Raw genomic sequence first — 16,876 nt, 5'->3', positions numbered from 1 at the left:
AATCACCACAGAGTAGAATTTGTTTTATTTGTTTAATCAATTTAAAGGCCTAAGCTGCTAGGACCAGCTAGGACCATGCTAGGACTATCCGGCCTTTCGGTTTGTATGACTTTTTTTATTCCATTGATAGGTTTTATTCAGAGAAAGCTCTCTGCGTACCATATTGCGTACTAGGGTGTGCCAAAATCATATATAATTTTAGTAAGTGGGAGAAACATGTAGTTAAGAAAGAAGAAAGATCAATACATAATTCCGATCTAAGATTCCCATAGATTATAGATTCTTTCCTCTGGAATATTTTTTTCGTATACATTTTTTTTTCAAAGAACACAGCTGATTAACTGACATCCAGATTCCAGATTCCAGATGATTTAAATCTTAAATCATATTTAAAAGGGTAGTTATGGTAGTTTTAACATGGGAGAATGGTAAAATGGTAATGAAAATATTTAATACATACTTCTACAGCATGTATTATAGTATGTTATAACTGGAATATTATAAAAATATGAAAATAAACAAGACCATTTTCTATTACTAATAAAATTTGAGAGTAATAATTATGAAGTGTTAATAATCAAATTAATTATTAGGTGTTATATGTTACAACTTAAAATTATAAGTATACCTAAATCTTTTAACTTTTTAGATATTTATTTATAACGATAGTCACGTCCTGTAGAAATTCAAATGGATAATCTGACGCAACAAGCTGAAGAGATTGAAGTTCTAAAGGCCATATTTGAAGATGCCTGGATATACAATAAGAAAACGGATAGTTATTCTATAGCAATAACTAAAGATATTGAATTATGGGTAACTTTAAATCCTGATTACCCATCAACTAAACCTCCAAAATATGAATTATGGGCTCCCAATCTGAATAGATTTCAAAAAGATCTTATCGACAAAAGTTTTTTTGACATATTTAGGTAAGTGTATACTACTGTAGGATCGAAAAAAAATGGCGTCCAGTTGGCTGGGAAATGACGATCGATGACATTTCCCATATATAAATTTACATATAAAATGACAGCGATCTTCATTTCGCAGCCAACTGGACGCCGTTTTTTCTCGATCATACGGTATTTTTCCTTTAACAATATATCTACTTTTATAACACTTTACATAAAATATGTATATCTGAAATCTGAAGTAATCCATTACTCACAAAATTGTGAACCTCATACTATTGGTATGATTGACTTTGTAAAGTAAGAATCGACTTAGCATATAATACAGTTTTAAATCAGGTATAGCTAAGGGTATAGTATGCTCAGTGAGAGAATATATGACTATTTTTTTCCCTGACAGTGTTTGGCTACCTCATCACTAAGTGCGCCGAGACGACAACCATTCGTGCCATGAATTTTGGTACGACTGATATTGGAGATGGAGAACTACCCTCTATAAAACCGTCCCAGATACTGGCTTTTGTCAAAGCCCTGGGACTGTATGATGAGTTATAACTCAAGAAAGGGGGACACAATAGATCTGTAAGGTCGCAGTGATTAACCCCCCCCCTCCCACTCATTCTAAATTCATTCTAATTGGCTACCATGTGTAAACCATAAAATAATAAATAGGTACCTATAAGAAATCATGTCGTCTAAACTATTTTTTCTCTCCCTGGACAGACTTAGCTTAAAATATCAAGACCATAAATATGTTGATTGTTGATAAACCAACTTAGACTAGTGTAAAAATAGATTGCTTATTACTATATATTATATATTATTATTATAAAACTTCTTTATTACATATTTTAAAATTGAAAATTTTAACTAAAATGCAGGTCAAACACCAATAGTTGAAATCTAAATGACTTATTATAAAATTTAGTGATGCACGGGGTGTTTTATTTTGTGGTGTTTTACAAGGTCTCTCGTTTATGAGTAGAGATAGAAAGATGCGGCTTTCTTCAGACACCCTGTGCTCTGTACAATACATAAAGGCGCATTCTCACGACTCGTGTACTTGGCAAACATTTGTAATTGGTATACACGGTGCGTCGAGCATCTATACAAAATTTCCAAGTTATTTATTATAGGAAATACGCTGCACTCCCGCCAGACTCTGTAGGCCAATTAAAAATACTTGCCAAGTACTCGAATCGTGAGAACGCGGCATGACATTAAAGAATAAATTTTTTAATTACATCAGTAACTTTTGCAATGTAGTGATTATATAAATATTGAAATATACTTTTAGAGAGAACCAAGGTGGACCCATAATCTATCAGTGGATTGAAAAACTGAAAGATATTTCCTTTAAAACATATACAGACGTAAAAATCGACACTCCAGTTGATTGCCAAGATAATGCTAAAATTAAAGTTAGGAAAAATGAAAGGAATAGTAAAATGTTACATATTAGCCATGGTGGGATTATTACAGATAGAAGAAGTAGTTTTCAGGGACATGTTTGTAAAGTTACAAACTTTGATGATGTTAGGTAAGCTTGGAATTTTATATTCTTTCAAACAGCTTTTTAATGTATTAATTTTAGAGAATTTTATAACATACTACTCGAAAATCGAAAAATTGCTCAAGCAAATCATAATATACTGGCTTATAGGATCAATACAACAAAGGATACATTGTTACAGGTGAGGTTTGGTTTGGTTTGGAAAAAGATTGTTGGTATTGGGAATGCTCAAATGAAACAATTCTATTCTGTGCGACGTTTCGCGAGTTTATTGTCGCTTCTTCAGGCACTAAAACATTTAGTATTCTAACATGAATTACTTTTGTAGGCAATTGGAATATTAAATGTTTTGGGAAGAAGCCACATTAAAGTTGCGAAACTTCGCACAGAATTGTTTCATTTCAGCCTTCCCAATATCCACGATTATTTTAATTCTACATTCTCATTACTGGAAACAATACAATAATCATAATTAAGTAAAGTCTGTACAAGAGGAAGGGACGTTCTCTACAGATGACTTCCAAAAAATGACAGAAAAAAAAATGTACGCATATTTGAAGTAAAACTTTTTGGCAACAGCTATTAAATTGGAGGATTTGAAGGACATGTTTGAAAAAGTGACATATGCTGTCTGCTGTTTTTTTTTTCTTTCTGTTTCCTCAATAGCCTGCAAATTTTGTGGAATATCACCCAAAATGCACACTTTAAATTTATTTAAGAAGAGAACAAATTTTGACCCTAATCAACAATAGAAATGTTCACAAAAAAATTAAAACGTGCCTACTTCTCATAAAATCATTCATTATGACATTAAAACTCAGTATGCAAAGTTTCATAACATTCCGTAAAAGGCTTATGCCTCAAAAATCCGTGCGAATTTATCGTGATCGTTTGAATCCGCTAAACGCGGCCTAACGTCACTGCTTCGATCGGTATTTCCGCTAGAGTAAACGGTGCTGTCTGCACGCTGTGGAATTTCTAACAGAACAAGCTAGAATACGACATATCGCGTTGTGCTCGGATGTAGTTTGTATATTAAATTTGGTTTATTGTGATTAATATTTGGAGTTTATTACTAGTTTAAAAACAAAGCTACTTGTGAGATGGAGGACGGGTTTACTTGAAAGCGATGACAAACAACACTTGGTTTTTGACAATACAAAATTATTGAGTTTTTGAGCTGTCAGAGCCTAACCTAACCAAATTTTAAATTTTAATTATCATATTAAACTGAAAATTTGCATGCGTATATAGAAGCTAAGACAATGTAAAATTATCATATTATTGATCTGATATAGGGCCGTATTAAGGAGAAGGAACCAAATCTTAAATTTTAATTGTATTGATCTGAAAATTCGCACACGTATACAGGGTGTCCAGTTTAAAATGAGGTACCTACATGGGGAATAATGGAGATCTTGAAGACCGTTAAAGTTACAAGATCGGTTAAATAGAAGAAAAGTTGCGTTTTTGTGTGTCCAAAAATAATCTACGTCTATTTTATTTAATATTCATATACCGTTACGTAAATACAGGGAGAAAAAGAAAAATGTGCATTTTCTAAACACCACCATATTTTCTTTATTATTGGAGCTAAGGTCATCAAAATTTTAACATAGGAGTAAGGCAATATGGAAATTTTAAAAATCATGTTCAAAAAAGTCTAGGCTTACTATGTTGCGCATGGCCGAAGTGCACTTTTGCTTTTCCTATGGGCGCCATATTGCAATACATGGTTGAAAACATATATTGCCCATATATTGAAATTTTGATTACCTTACCTCCAATAATAAAGAAAATATGGTGGTTTTTCAAAAATGTTCATTTTTTCTTTTTCACCTTGTATCTACGTAACGGTATGGATTTAAAATAAAATAGACATAGATTATTTTTGGGCACACAAATACGCAACTTTGCTTTCATTTAACCGACTTTGTATCTTCAATGGTTTCCAAGATCCCCATGTACCTCATTTTAAATCGGACACCCTATAGGACCCATATTAAGCGAAAAATTTACAAGTGAAAAAATTGATAAAAAAAACTTTTTAAAAACAAGCTTAAAATTAAATGCACTTAAAAGTATAAAATAAGAATTAAAAGCAATTCGCTAAAGGCTATTCGTATTTATAGCGATTTACAGTAATTTTGTTAAATTATATGACGATGTCCTCCAATGAAAATGTGAGTTGCTTAACTCTAATAATTCTAATTCTGATCTAGCAAATGAGCTAAATGCTCTGCCTAGACCGTTATTCAGAAGCTACAAACCTATCGATGAGAATATGCATGAAAATTTACTTCTTAGCACACAACCAGAGGATACTGGTACGGAATTACAGTATCAAGTTTATTAAAATGCTTTTCTTAGCTTTAAATCAAATGTTTTTGGCGTTTGCGCGATCCTTACCACTTTTTTTCTCGCTAGCTCGTGTGTCAAGGTATGGTCAAAGCCATGTCGTGTCAAGGCCGTGGTGTGTCACGGCCTTGAATTTTTACTCCCATCGCGCATAAAGAAGATTCACTTCAAAAAATAAATAAATTAGGGTTGTGGCTGTTTATAACTTTGGTTATGCCTTAGTACTTTTATTCAACGCGTTAGACAAATTACAGTCTCAACTTCAGCATAATATCTTTTATTTTTCTTTTCTCAGGATTGTGACGATGACGGCGAAAATCACGCTGGTGGCCGCTTATTACATTTACTGCAGATTATGGACATAAAGAATGTAGCAGTAGTAGTTACTAGATGGTAAATTTTTATTTAGAATTAGTTTATCAGTGCTAAACAACTTTTTTTTAATTTTTATAGGTATGGTGGTATACTTTTGGGCCCAGATCGTTTTAAACATATTAACAATGCTGCCCGACAAGCGCTGTCTGCTGCTGGTTATGTATCAAATAAATAATTAGGGTTTCCAATTTTCAGGATCGGGATCCCGTTTTGAAATCCCGGGATTAGAACCTATAATCCCGGGCTCCCGAGATTGACTGTCAAAATGCAAAATTTAATCTAAAGAAATACCGAATAAAAATGCAGATACATATTTTAAAAAAGAGAATGGGACAAGAGCTTTATTAAAATAGGCAAAACAAAGTAACATTGATATTTAGTGTTTAAAAAATTAATTCTTGTTGAAATAAGAAAAATAGCAAACACGGGAATATAACTTTTAGATATTGACGTTCTGCTTAGTATAAATAAAATATGATGTTTTAAAGACTAAAGAATCATTTTAGATTGGGCATTTAAATTTTTCGAGATTTTCAGGATTTCGGGATTAAACATACACCTGGATCCCGCTTTGGAAACCCTATAAATAATGTTTTGTTTGTCCAGATATTTTTGTTGTTATATTTATATAAATGTAAAATAATTTGTTACATATAAATAAAAAAATATTTTTATAAAATTGTACTGTTTCAATACATTTTGCTAAATCTTATTTTTTTGGAATTTTAAAAATTATTTTTTTGAAATTTGATTTGAAATTAATTAAAATTTATTAAATACTATAAAATGATCAGAGTAGGCCAAAAGACAAGTTGAATCATAATTTTGTTTCAGTAAAAATACTTTAAAACAAGCCTTTTATGTATGATTAAAAATTAAAACTATTCATAAAAATAATAAACTTATTATAAAAACTTATTAGCTTCAGGAACGCTAAAAGAAATTTTTTAAAAAAATTAAAACTTAAGAAAACTATCCGTAGATAACAATTTTTAATTCTATTGTAAATATATGTATAAATAAATGGAATTATTCATACTTACAACTCAGATTATAATCTATGTGTATTATACCGGGTGCGTCTCAAAAGTGGTCACCCCTATAACTTTTTTATTTTTTCAGATAAAAAACGAGATTTGGTATGTTAGTATATGACATAAATTAGGATTGATTGGTGTATTCAATTATTTTTGGTCACTTCCTGTTTCACCGGAAATAACTACAACTTTTGATTTTTAAATGGCACCCTCGGTATTTTTTTTACTTTATTCGATAGAAAATGACATTTTGAATAGAATGACATATCATATGTCAACTTTTGACATTCTCGCTAAATAAAAAATTGTATTTTAAAATTCAATCTAGAGTGCTATGCCTATGTTAAAAACACTAATTCTTCATCAAGGAGCCTTGGAAAAATAGATTTGATCGTCTAATGTTTTAGTGTCTTGTCCTGGCCAGTTAAAAAAATTCTCAAATCGTATTTTTAATAATAACTCAATTTTTTCAAATGGAACGAGGGTGGCTCATTAGCATATTTGGAAAAAGCATTTTTTTACGAATAATTTGATACCACGCACTTGGTATTTCAAGTCAAATTTTTGTTACGAACCGCAAGTTATAATTTCAAATAAACCATATGCGAAAATGTCAAAAGTTGACATATGATGTGCCATTCTATTCAGAGTTACAGTTTCTACCGATTAAAGCAAAAAAAATACCGGGGGTGCCATTTAAAAATCAAAAGTTGCGGTGAAACCGGAAGTGACTGACCGAAAACAATTGAATACGTCAATCAATCCTAATTTATGTCATATACTAACATACCAAATCTAGTTTTTTAACTAAAAAAATAAAAAAGTTATAGGGGCGAGCCACTTTTGAGACGCACCCGGTATATAGCCTATTTATTGACAATCTCCATTATCCTTCTTTTCTTGATTTTGTACACAAAATTCTCATCAATTGGAACGTTAAATAATAATTGCAATGCAATAATAACAATACACATACAATACATTTAACAGACCATTTAATAATGAATATGAAAATACTCAAAAAACATTTTTTCAAGTGAGAAATTCGAAAATATCCAACAATCTGGCAACATGGGCGACCTGCACATGCGTAGTATCTGTGAAGAACAAATGCAGCCTTCTATGCGCAAATGCAACAAAACTCGACCTTGAGGTGACGTCTCAAGGTCAGTCACTTAAAACACCTTTGCCTTTATATTTTATATACCTTTTTTAAGGCTGCTTGTATTTGTACTGTTATTGGTCCTTTGATATAAATTATTGTGTTACTATTATATTATCATCTTGAGTCGATTAAGTGGATGTAGATCAATGTAGATATTATACTGGTAGAAAACAAGATGCAATATGCAAAAAAACATACATCAGACAATTGCTGATTGCTGTCTCAAACATTTCAATGGTCTTCCAAGAGCTAAAAAGCCTAAAGAAAATGAGTGGACAGTACTTTCATGTATTGTAAAACAAGAATTTTGTAATTTTCAAGTGGTAGCTTTAGGTACAGGTACCAAATGCATTGGTAGAACAAAAATGTGTGCGAAGGGTACAATACTTAATGACAGTCATGCAGAAATAATATGTAGAAGAGCATTTTTGCGATATTTGTATGGCGAAATGGGAAAGACCACTTCTATTTTTAATTTTGATAGAAACAAACAAAGACATTATTTAAAACCTAATATCTATTTTCATTTTTTTACAACTCATGTTCCTTGTGGTGACGCAGCAATATTTGAGAAACAAACCGTAGATGATAATTTTGGAGATGTTATAGAAGATGAACAGTTTGATCATTTACAAAAAAGGCTTAAAACTGAGAGAGGAGTTATTTTTAGGACAGGAGCAAAATCATTCACGGAAAGCATAAAATGTGATTTAAAATGCAGGGAATCTGATTATCATTCTATTGGAATAGTTAGAACAAAACCAGGTAGTGTAGAATATAAATTGGTTATTTTATAAATTATATACAGAAATTTGATATTAAATCAATACATGAAAATTGATATATAGAATTTACTAAAGTATATCCAGTATCCAGCTAGAGAACAAATAATTTCTACAGACCGACATAAAAAAAAACAATACTCGGACTCGTTTAGACTGGCAGACCAACAACTGTCACTGTCCTATATTTTCTCATTGGACAGACTATATAGACGAGTCATAATTACTAAACGTTGGGACTGTTACTTTTTTGATATACACTTACTATACTATTATACTGCCATACTTAAGTAATGGTGACATGGCTTTGTATAGAGTATACGTGACCCTTTCCCATTATTTGTAATGTGTCCGAGTAATCTTGTATTAGACCACAGTAATCGCCTTCTTATTATAGTGCCAAGTTCTATCAGAGGGTATGCGACTTCTTACATATATTATTTGTGATGTATGTAATCAGTTTTTCACAAGTACACGGGACCTACATGTTATAGCCGAGTCTGAACAGCACTATTTGAGAGGTTGTATGAGGTCTACCCAAGGTGGTTTGTCATGATCTTCCTAGAGGTGAAGATATAAACCCAGCAGCTTTGGATTTAGTTCCTTTTAATTTTTTTTGTATCGCCAAGGTATATGTTTATGGAGGGTAGATAACCCTCTACTCTCCATACATATGTTAAAGGTTCTTTATTTTATTGGCCTTTTTTCTCAGTTAATATTATTTCTTTATGGTATATTTGTAAATTAGAAATTATGTTTACTTTAACAAGAAACAATGTTATGTGTGTTAATGGTCAAAGACCTTATTCATTAGTCTAAACGTGGCCGTATGTCAAATTTTCGCACTTATTCCTAGACGATTATTAATCAATTGTAATTTTTTTGAGGGTTCTGAGGAGAGTTTTTGGAGTTCTTGGCCTCAAAATTGTCTGGAATTATCCCCATTATATTGTTAAAATTAATTATTTTCTGAATTATTCTAAGGTCACAATCTTGAGGAATTATATAAAAATACTGCTTGTTTCATTTAACGATGTCATTCTGCGGGAACTCTGTGATAATAATATTTGACATTAGTTTTTAGTTTTCAAGTTAGCATTATATCAAGTCTGGAAAAAAAACGGAAACGGTTGGATTTAAGTACATTATGTATATTACAATTTTTGCTTAAAATTGAAGGAGGAATTGACATACCTGATGATATAGGGGGTTCCGTTTAAAAAAATGAATCTTTGAAGTGCCACGACTTGATGACCGACTCTGTATACTTAAATTTATTACAAAATGTTAGGCATTTAAAAAACCTATAACTTTTGTATTTAACTACGGCGGAACCTCGAATACATTGCCCAATAATCGGCCGTTTCCATACATATTAGCGACCCTGCATAGTAAGGGTCGGCATTTCTGGTCTTGGGTGCCGGTTTACATATGTACGAAGAGTACGGTCAACACGCTTAGATAAGATGACGTACCGTACGATGAAGTACCTACTAAATAAAGAGAGAAGGCGAATATTTTCTCAAGCGCATGAAATCTATCGTCTGATTAAGTAGTTATGTAATAAATACTCGTATTTTTGCTCACTCCGACTTACTAGATTGCCATAACGACTCACTCCTATACATGTAAACGCTGACCTAAAGGTTCGCTTGCCAGCAGGGTATACGTCTGTGCATGAACCTTTTATTATTGACATTTTGAGAAAAAATCATTCTCCATAAAAATTGTTGCTTGTTCTAAAATGGTTAATCCCGTTTATACTTTTCCAAATTTCCATATCGTTTTTTGGTGTTTTAAATGTTAAAGAAGCACAAAATTTATTTAGTTCAACGCTACGGAAAGGGTGATAATTGTTATTGGAAAATATACTTTTAACTACAGCAAAAAAAAATAGGGACAATAGATCAATAGATCTGTAGGGTCGCGGTGATTAACCCCTCTCCCACTCATTCTATATTCTACAGCAAGAAAATATGACGTTAATCAAAATTAATAATAACCATCTATCCATTATCCATAGATTCATCTATCAAAAAACGAAATCGAAATTATATTGCCATAGAAAACCCTTGTGATTTTTCAGCTGTTTTCAAAAATTCAAAATAAAAAGTTTTTTCTTTTGTTAAGACAATCCGGGGACATACTCTATATACAGGGTGTCCCAGAAATAAGTGCAAGTACTTTAAGGGGTGGTTGATCTGGTCAAAAGAAACATGCTTTCTCTTTACCATTTTTAAAATAAATTATTAATAACTGAGTTATTTAACTTTGAAATTTAAAAAAATAATAGCAACTACATCCAATTACTAGGATCAAGCCGGCACATCAATCCTGGATCTCAGGTAATTAGACGTCCTGTGTTGCCATATGGACAAGAAAGTATATGCTTAAAAATAAGCATAAAATCACACCACCTGAGGAGTTTAGCAGAGATGCATTACATTTTTAAGATTGTGATATTATTACACAAAATAAATTAAAAGACAACTTAACCAACATTAAAAAACGATACTTATGACAGATCGATGTAACTGTGACAGTTTTCTTTTTCGATACACACTTAACTAAAATACACTCCATTGTGCTGCTTTACTTGTACATACTATTATAATAACTGCTAAAATAACAGTCTCTATTTCTAACACATTATTTTCATATAGGCTTAATCACAATTTGAACCTCTGATTTACAAAACACCTTGAAAAACGCACATTACTTTGAATACCTTTCTGAAAGGTGAGAATTATTGTCTCTTATCGCTACTTTACGAACTACTTTTAATCTAAGAAAATACATGGTGCACTCCCCAATTTTAAATACATAATTTTGTTTTTTCGCTACCTTTTCGATGTATTTCGACAATGCCATCGAGGCCAACCGTGGCACTAAAAAGTTCTTTTTAAATTTCCCGGAAAATGTTAAGAAACATTTTAAATTTTCAACAATTTATTTTTTTCGAAAAAAAAAATTTAGGCGTGTTTCTAGGGATGTATATATTTAAGTACTGTTCTTATTTCTATTCACATTTTGAAAAAAGTTCAAATCTCAAACATGCTCTGAATCTTTTCCAAAACAGTGATCCACTCTCTATATGTATTATTATATGTATGTGTCAGGAATGTATCAATTCACATTAAACTTTTGTTGTTATAAAGGTAGAGGTGACCCTACTATGTCTGTGTCTTGCAGTGACAAGTTGGCAAAATGGTGTCATTTAGGAATACAAGGGGCTCTGTTAATGACTTTTCTGGAATATCCAATATATTTATCCACATTTACTATAGATCAAAACACACCATTCGACGAGGATGCCTTAAAAAGAGCTCTTTATGATAGACTAGGAACCGTTTCTTTATCATTTCCTTTTGAAAGGCATATTCTGCAATGTGGTCAAGCAAATATAAATTTTCCATTTGGCAAATCTGAAGAAAAACAACCGAGCCCTGATAGCATTTTGTGGTTTTCAATTGGAAACGATGGGTAATCAAATCTTAAGGCGCATTCTCACGACTCGTCTACTTGGCAAGTATTTTTATTGGCATACAAGGTATGGCGAGAATGCGGCGTAGTTCCTAGTTCTATACAAACCATACCAATTAAACATGTTTGTCAAGTACACGAGTCGTGATAATGCGCCATTACATGAAAAAATTACATGTCAAAGTCACAAAATACCTTAGCTATACAGAAGCGACAATAAGCCTCGGCTCCTTTGAAGTATGTGTCCAAAGTTTTTTTATCTTGAAGTCGAATATTTTGATAATTAAACAATAGAAGGCGATACCCGCAGACTCACCGATTGAAGGTAATAAAAAAAATAAATGTAGAAGTTGTAAGTTTTTTCCTGAACCGCCAGACAGCGAAAAAATAAACAAAGACGATCACAAAAATAAGAATAATTTTAAACTTTACTTTTTAATGGAACACACTGTATATTATATGATTTTTTTCTTCCGATGTCAATCGTATAGTTTGTCTATGTCTCCGTATATAATTTTTCAATTATTTTGAATTAATCAATACAACAGGTATCACACAGAATGCATATTGTATACCTAAAGGTTGATTCTCACTATACCTTCTGCGTTCATTTCATATCCGTTCCGTATTTTTGATTGCATTCACGCTATACTATGCTTCCGTTTCGTATCAGTTCCATACTTTTTACTGTACAATTTATATCATTACGAAAGTTGTTTTAAAAATTTGTATCTTTTGAAAAAGGTAATAGATTTAATTGAGAGGTGAAAAAATAAATAATAATACAAATGTAAGAACTTGACACCGCTGTTTCCGATACGCTTTAGTCCGTCCACAAAAAAATGTATGGAAGGAAAGAACATGGAACGACAGGGACACGGAACGGATAGTGTGCATTGTCCCATTCATTTACTATCATATTTTATGTAAACGGAAGGGAAACGGAAAGTAGCTGATACGGGAGGTATAGTGAGAATCAACCTTAATAGTACTAGAAATCAAGGCACTACGTGTGGGAGCGGTTGCATTGGTTAAAAACATAATTAAAAAATGGTTCACGCCAATACAACCTGTTCGAAATAGGAAGAAAATCTTTAAAAAAAACTTAAAATATATAGGGTGTTCCATTAAAAAAGGTGGAAATTAGATTTTCCTTAACTTTCTTCTTGTCTTTTGTTTATTTCTATTTCGCTTTCCAGTGGTTCAGATAAAACCTTACAAGACCTATATTTAAAAATGGTTACTACCACAAATAGGTAAACTTTGTTTCTTTGAAAAAACTATATATCTTTGAAAACCTTGTACAGTGAAAGAGATGTCTAGAAGTTTACTGAAAAAAAATTAAATACAATTATGCTGGAAGTACACACTCGCCGAGGCGACCCGAGTGTGTACCTCCAGCATTTGAATTATGAATTATTTTTATCTAGCTCTTATTTTATTGTACTGTTTTGTTTTTTACTAACTACAAATACAAAAAAATACAATTTAAGTTAAAGGTGAAATAAAATATCAACCAAGTATCGCCATTTAAGCCTCTGCCTTTTTCTTGACGCTTTTTACGTTTTGATGTAGAACACAAGTAAAAAAAAACGCAGAAAAATAAAAAGAGGATGATGAAGAAATGGCATTTATCTTTCTTCCCAACCAATACTTTCATTTATTTCGCCATAGATTTTAATTTCTACACAAAACAAAAAATATTAAAAATACCAAATATACAGGGTCCGGCAATAGTGCGTCGGGCATCTGTAGCTCCTAAAATACAAAACTTAACAATTTTGTTTAAGTGCAAATCTAAAGTATGTTCTAGGATGTATTCCAGGAAAATATTTTTACTTCTATAGGGTGACTCACAAAAGTGTGTATGGATCGGGATGATTTTTTTTAATGGAACACCCTGTATATTATTGCATTTTTGGCTTCTTTTCAGATCACTTTACATAAGCCTAAGATATGAGTAAATATATTTCGATAGTTTAGAGATATTAATAAATGAATAAAAAATATATATTTTCAGCCTTTCTTAAAAAAAAATATTAAAAATACAACTGTCCTGAAATCAAAACTAAATTAGATATTTACTTTAGATAGTCTGTACTTACTTTGAGAGAAATATAGTCATCGTATATCATATAGGATGTTCCAAAATTTTACGTTAAGCTTTCTAATACAAAATAATTTTTCTTCGTTTTTTTTTTATGGGAACAACCTGTATATTATTTTTTCAATAGATGGAGAATTAAAAAGTGAACATTCTTTGTATTTAGAGTATTTCAAAATTTTTAACGGTTTCGCTGTTTTATATTTCCTATGGCATTTTCCATAGTCAATTTTTATCAAAGCCACCCAATTATTTTTCTCTCGTATTTTACCGTTGAGAGAGCCATGTGAAGTAATACTGCGTGTATCTGCCAAGCCATTAAAAATTTTGAAATACCTTTAAATACAAAAAATGTTTATTTATAATATACAGGGTGTTCCATTTAAAAAACAAAGAAAAATTAGTTTATATTTTAGAAAGTTTGGTGTAGAATTTTGAACATCCTGTATGATTTAAGATTACGATATTTATAGCAAAGTTAAGTATATACTATCTAAAGTAAATACCTAATATAGTTTTGATTTCAGGACAGTTCTTGTATTTGTAATATTTTTTTTAATGAAGGTTGAAAAATATATATTTTTTTATTTATTTATTAATATCTCTGAAACTATCGAAATATATTTATTCATATCTTAGGATTATGTAAAGTGATCTGAAACGACGCCAAAAATGCAATAATATACAGGGTGTTCCATTTAAAAAAAATCATCCCGATCCACTTACACTTTTTTGAACCACCCTATAGAAGTTAAAATATTTTCCTGAAATACATCCAGGTACATACTTTAGGTTTACTGGTTTACACTTAAACAAAATTCCCAAGTTTTTTATTCCCGGAGCTACTTTGCCCCGACGCACTATTACCGGACCCTGTATAGAAATAAATTAATAATTTTTTTAATAGTCGTTAAGAATAGAAAACAGTTTAAAAAATTGTTTTTGGCGTTGCTTCTTACATCTTCATCCCGATATTAACCCTTTTTCATCAACTACTTAAAATTTGACAACTCTATGATAAAATCACTTAAAATTTGGGACTTGAAAAATTCGCTGTTGTTTTTGTATGGTTAGGAAATTTTCTGTCAAAATATAGTTAATAGTTGTTATTTTAGGTTTTTAGAGGTAGCTGTAGATGGCAAAAAACAAGGCACTACTAAGAAAAATATGCATTCAGTAAAAGCGCAACTAAAAATTTGTAAACTACAAATTTTCAATGCATTTATTACTAAACTTGACGAATGTAATATTAGATTATGTAGTGATGTTGAAAACAAAAACTTGACATATATAGCTGCAAAAAATGTGTGCAAAGGTTACAACGATAACTGGAGAAATTTGAAAGATAGTTTTGGTGTATGGACATCAAAGCAGTCAACGTTACTTGATTTTACTGTATAATTTATTTAATATACATTTAAACAAGTACTTGAATATTTTTCATTTGCACTAAGAGTTTATAAAAAGTTTCATCGTAAATTATAAATTTTAATAAATTAAATTATAAGCCAATAAATTGGAAATATCCTAAATATTTTTAACCTAAAAAGAATAGAGAAATGGTCTGTTGCATATTATTTCAATATTAATATAAACAATGTTTCCAACTGACAGTTTATATAATTAAGAAATATAAAAAACAAATTTTAAGAAAATATAATACATGGTGAAAGAAAGCAGTTTAGTTCTTTTTTTACAGACATCAACTACCATAGGCTATAAAATTAAATATGTATAATCCAGTAGTTAAAATTCCATTATTTGACGTTCTAACATAACTAATCACAAAAAGTAGAAATTAAAAAGTATTATTTATTTCTACAGAAAAAACGCCAGTTCCTTTAAAAGTTGGCATAATATCTGTTATTTCCAGATATGCATATCCTAAATAAATAAAACCACTAAAACGTCAACAAAACCATACAAATATAGATTTATTTAGATAATTATGCCAACAGTCGAAGAAAGTGACAAAAGGCTATTACTGTTTTACATTTCTTATTATATTTGTAGATCCAAATCCATCAGATACCGTCCACGGGATCGGCATCATCTCCTGAACTAATATCATCACCAAATTCAATATCTTCATCGAATCCATCCTCGACAAACGTAACTGTTTCATTAATTCTAACAGATTCAGGGAATTCACCATAGGTTTTGAGGTTTCGAGCCTCATCAGGTGTGTATTTCAGAATAACATCTGCTTTGGCATCCTGATAATCTCTTAATCCTATCAGTATGATATCCCCTTGATTTATCCATACCTAAAAAAAATGTAACAGTGTTAATCTAAATCAATAGAAAATAATGGTAGAACAGTATTGTATACCCTGCTGGTCATCCAATTTATGTGGTCTAGATTTTAATGCGTGTGACAGATAATAATATAAATGACTGGTTGACAGACAGAGAAACAAAATCAAACGCGGCATACAGTTTTGCCGGTTTTTTACCTTTGTATGAAAATGTGTGTAGAAAAATATTAGCTATTTTAAAAACTTTCATATATACTACTGAAATGATAATATATCTAAACTAAATATAATCTATTACAGCTGTAGTAAAATGAGTAATTAATAGTGAAAAATAAAGTTCCAGTATGAAATTTTGATGCAAAATCCGGCAATACCGCGTAGAAGAAATGTGTCGACCCAATTTTTAACTCTTTTTAATACATTTGATTTTCCATTAGGCTGTCTACACTACTGTCTTACATGTTAAAATCCAGACCACACAGATTCGATGACCAAACTGGTATAGGGTGTCCCAATATTTCATGGACATAGAATTACACAATAAGTTCATTAGACACAATTTACTTCTATACAAAAGTGCTTCATTTGTCTGTTAGAGGGATTCAAACTTACAACAAATAAACATTTTTTTAAGATATTTTAAGAACTGATATTCCAATATGAATGAGATTTGGGATGCCTTTGTCTAGCTAAGCGCTTTAACATTTGACTTTTACAAAAATATAGAAAAGGTATGAGAAGGGTAAAAAGTACCCCATCCCTACATAAATTCTGGTAGAAATATTTTCGAACTCAAACAAAAACTGATGTTTCTAAATGGCCCTTATAGTAAATTTTTTGTAAAATACGCCATCTCACAGACTGTTAAAGTGTTTATCAGATATAGG

At 31.1% G+C, this 16,876-nt stretch overlaps 3 protein-coding genes across 6 annotated transcripts in view; 2 read left to right on the top strand and 1 right to left on the bottom strand.

The window, feature by feature from the left end:
* Nucleotides 1-225: 225 nt before the first annotated feature.
* On the top strand, nucleotides 226-5,832 carry LOC115886465 (protein IMPACT-like). Of its 3 annotated transcripts, none has more exons than XM_030905622.1 (6): nucleotides 226-436; nucleotides 650-932; nucleotides 2,212-2,454; nucleotides 2,509-2,608; nucleotides 5,081-5,178; nucleotides 5,239-5,832. In XM_030905622.1, exons 2-6 carry the CDS (start codon nucleotides 691-693, stop codon nucleotides 5,333-5,335), a joined length of 780 nt encoding a protein of 259 aa, XP_030761482.1. In that variant the 5' UTR covers nucleotides 226-436; nucleotides 650-690; the 3' UTR covers nucleotides 5,336-5,832. The 3 variants fall into 3 exon arrangements, with proteins under 3 accessions (XP_030761482.1, XP_030761484.1, XP_030761483.1); XM_030905624.1 differs by having other exon boundaries at nucleotides 232-553; XM_030905623.1 differs by having other exon boundaries at nucleotides 233-593.
* Nucleotides 5,833-7,337: 1,505 nt separating this feature from the next.
* On the top strand, nucleotides 7,338-15,649 carry LOC115886469 (tRNA-specific adenosine deaminase 1). 2 transcript variants are annotated; one of them, XM_030905631.1, is made up of 3 exons: nucleotides 7,338-8,127; nucleotides 11,432-11,627; nucleotides 14,847-15,649. In XM_030905631.1, exons 1-3 carry the CDS (start codon nucleotides 7,545-7,547, stop codon nucleotides 15,130-15,132), a joined length of 1,065 nt encoding a protein of 354 aa, XP_030761491.1. In that variant the 5' UTR covers nucleotides 7,338-7,544; the 3' UTR covers nucleotides 15,133-15,649. The 2 variants fall into 2 exon arrangements, with proteins under 2 accessions (XP_030761491.1, XP_030761490.1); XM_030905630.1 differs by having other exon boundaries at nucleotides 7,340-8,127; nucleotides 11,303-11,627.
* The window catches only part of LOC115886470 (eukaryotic translation initiation factor 1A, X-chromosomal), a 3,147-nt gene continuing 1,910 nt past the window's right edge, over nucleotides 15,640-16,876 (bottom strand). Inside the window, exon 3 of the mRNA XM_030905632.1 lies at nucleotides 15,640-15,998. Coding sequence (XP_030761492.1) covers nucleotides 15,756-15,998 — 243 coding nt within the window. The 3' untranslated portion in view covers nucleotides 15,640-15,755. The remainder of the gene's footprint in view (nucleotides 15,999-16,876) is intronic.

This window comes from Sitophilus oryzae, unplaced genomic scaffold (assembly GCF_002938485.1).
Source record: "Sitophilus oryzae breed Bouriz unplaced genomic scaffold, Soryzae_2.0 scaffold_489_pilon_pilon, whole genome shotgun sequence".
In the NCBI taxonomy this organism is placed as follows: domain Eukaryota; kingdom Metazoa; phylum Arthropoda; class Insecta; order Coleoptera; family Curculionidae; genus Sitophilus; species Sitophilus oryzae.
Note: the sequence above shows the minus strand (reverse complement) of the source record. Positions and strands in the feature narration are given on the sequence as shown.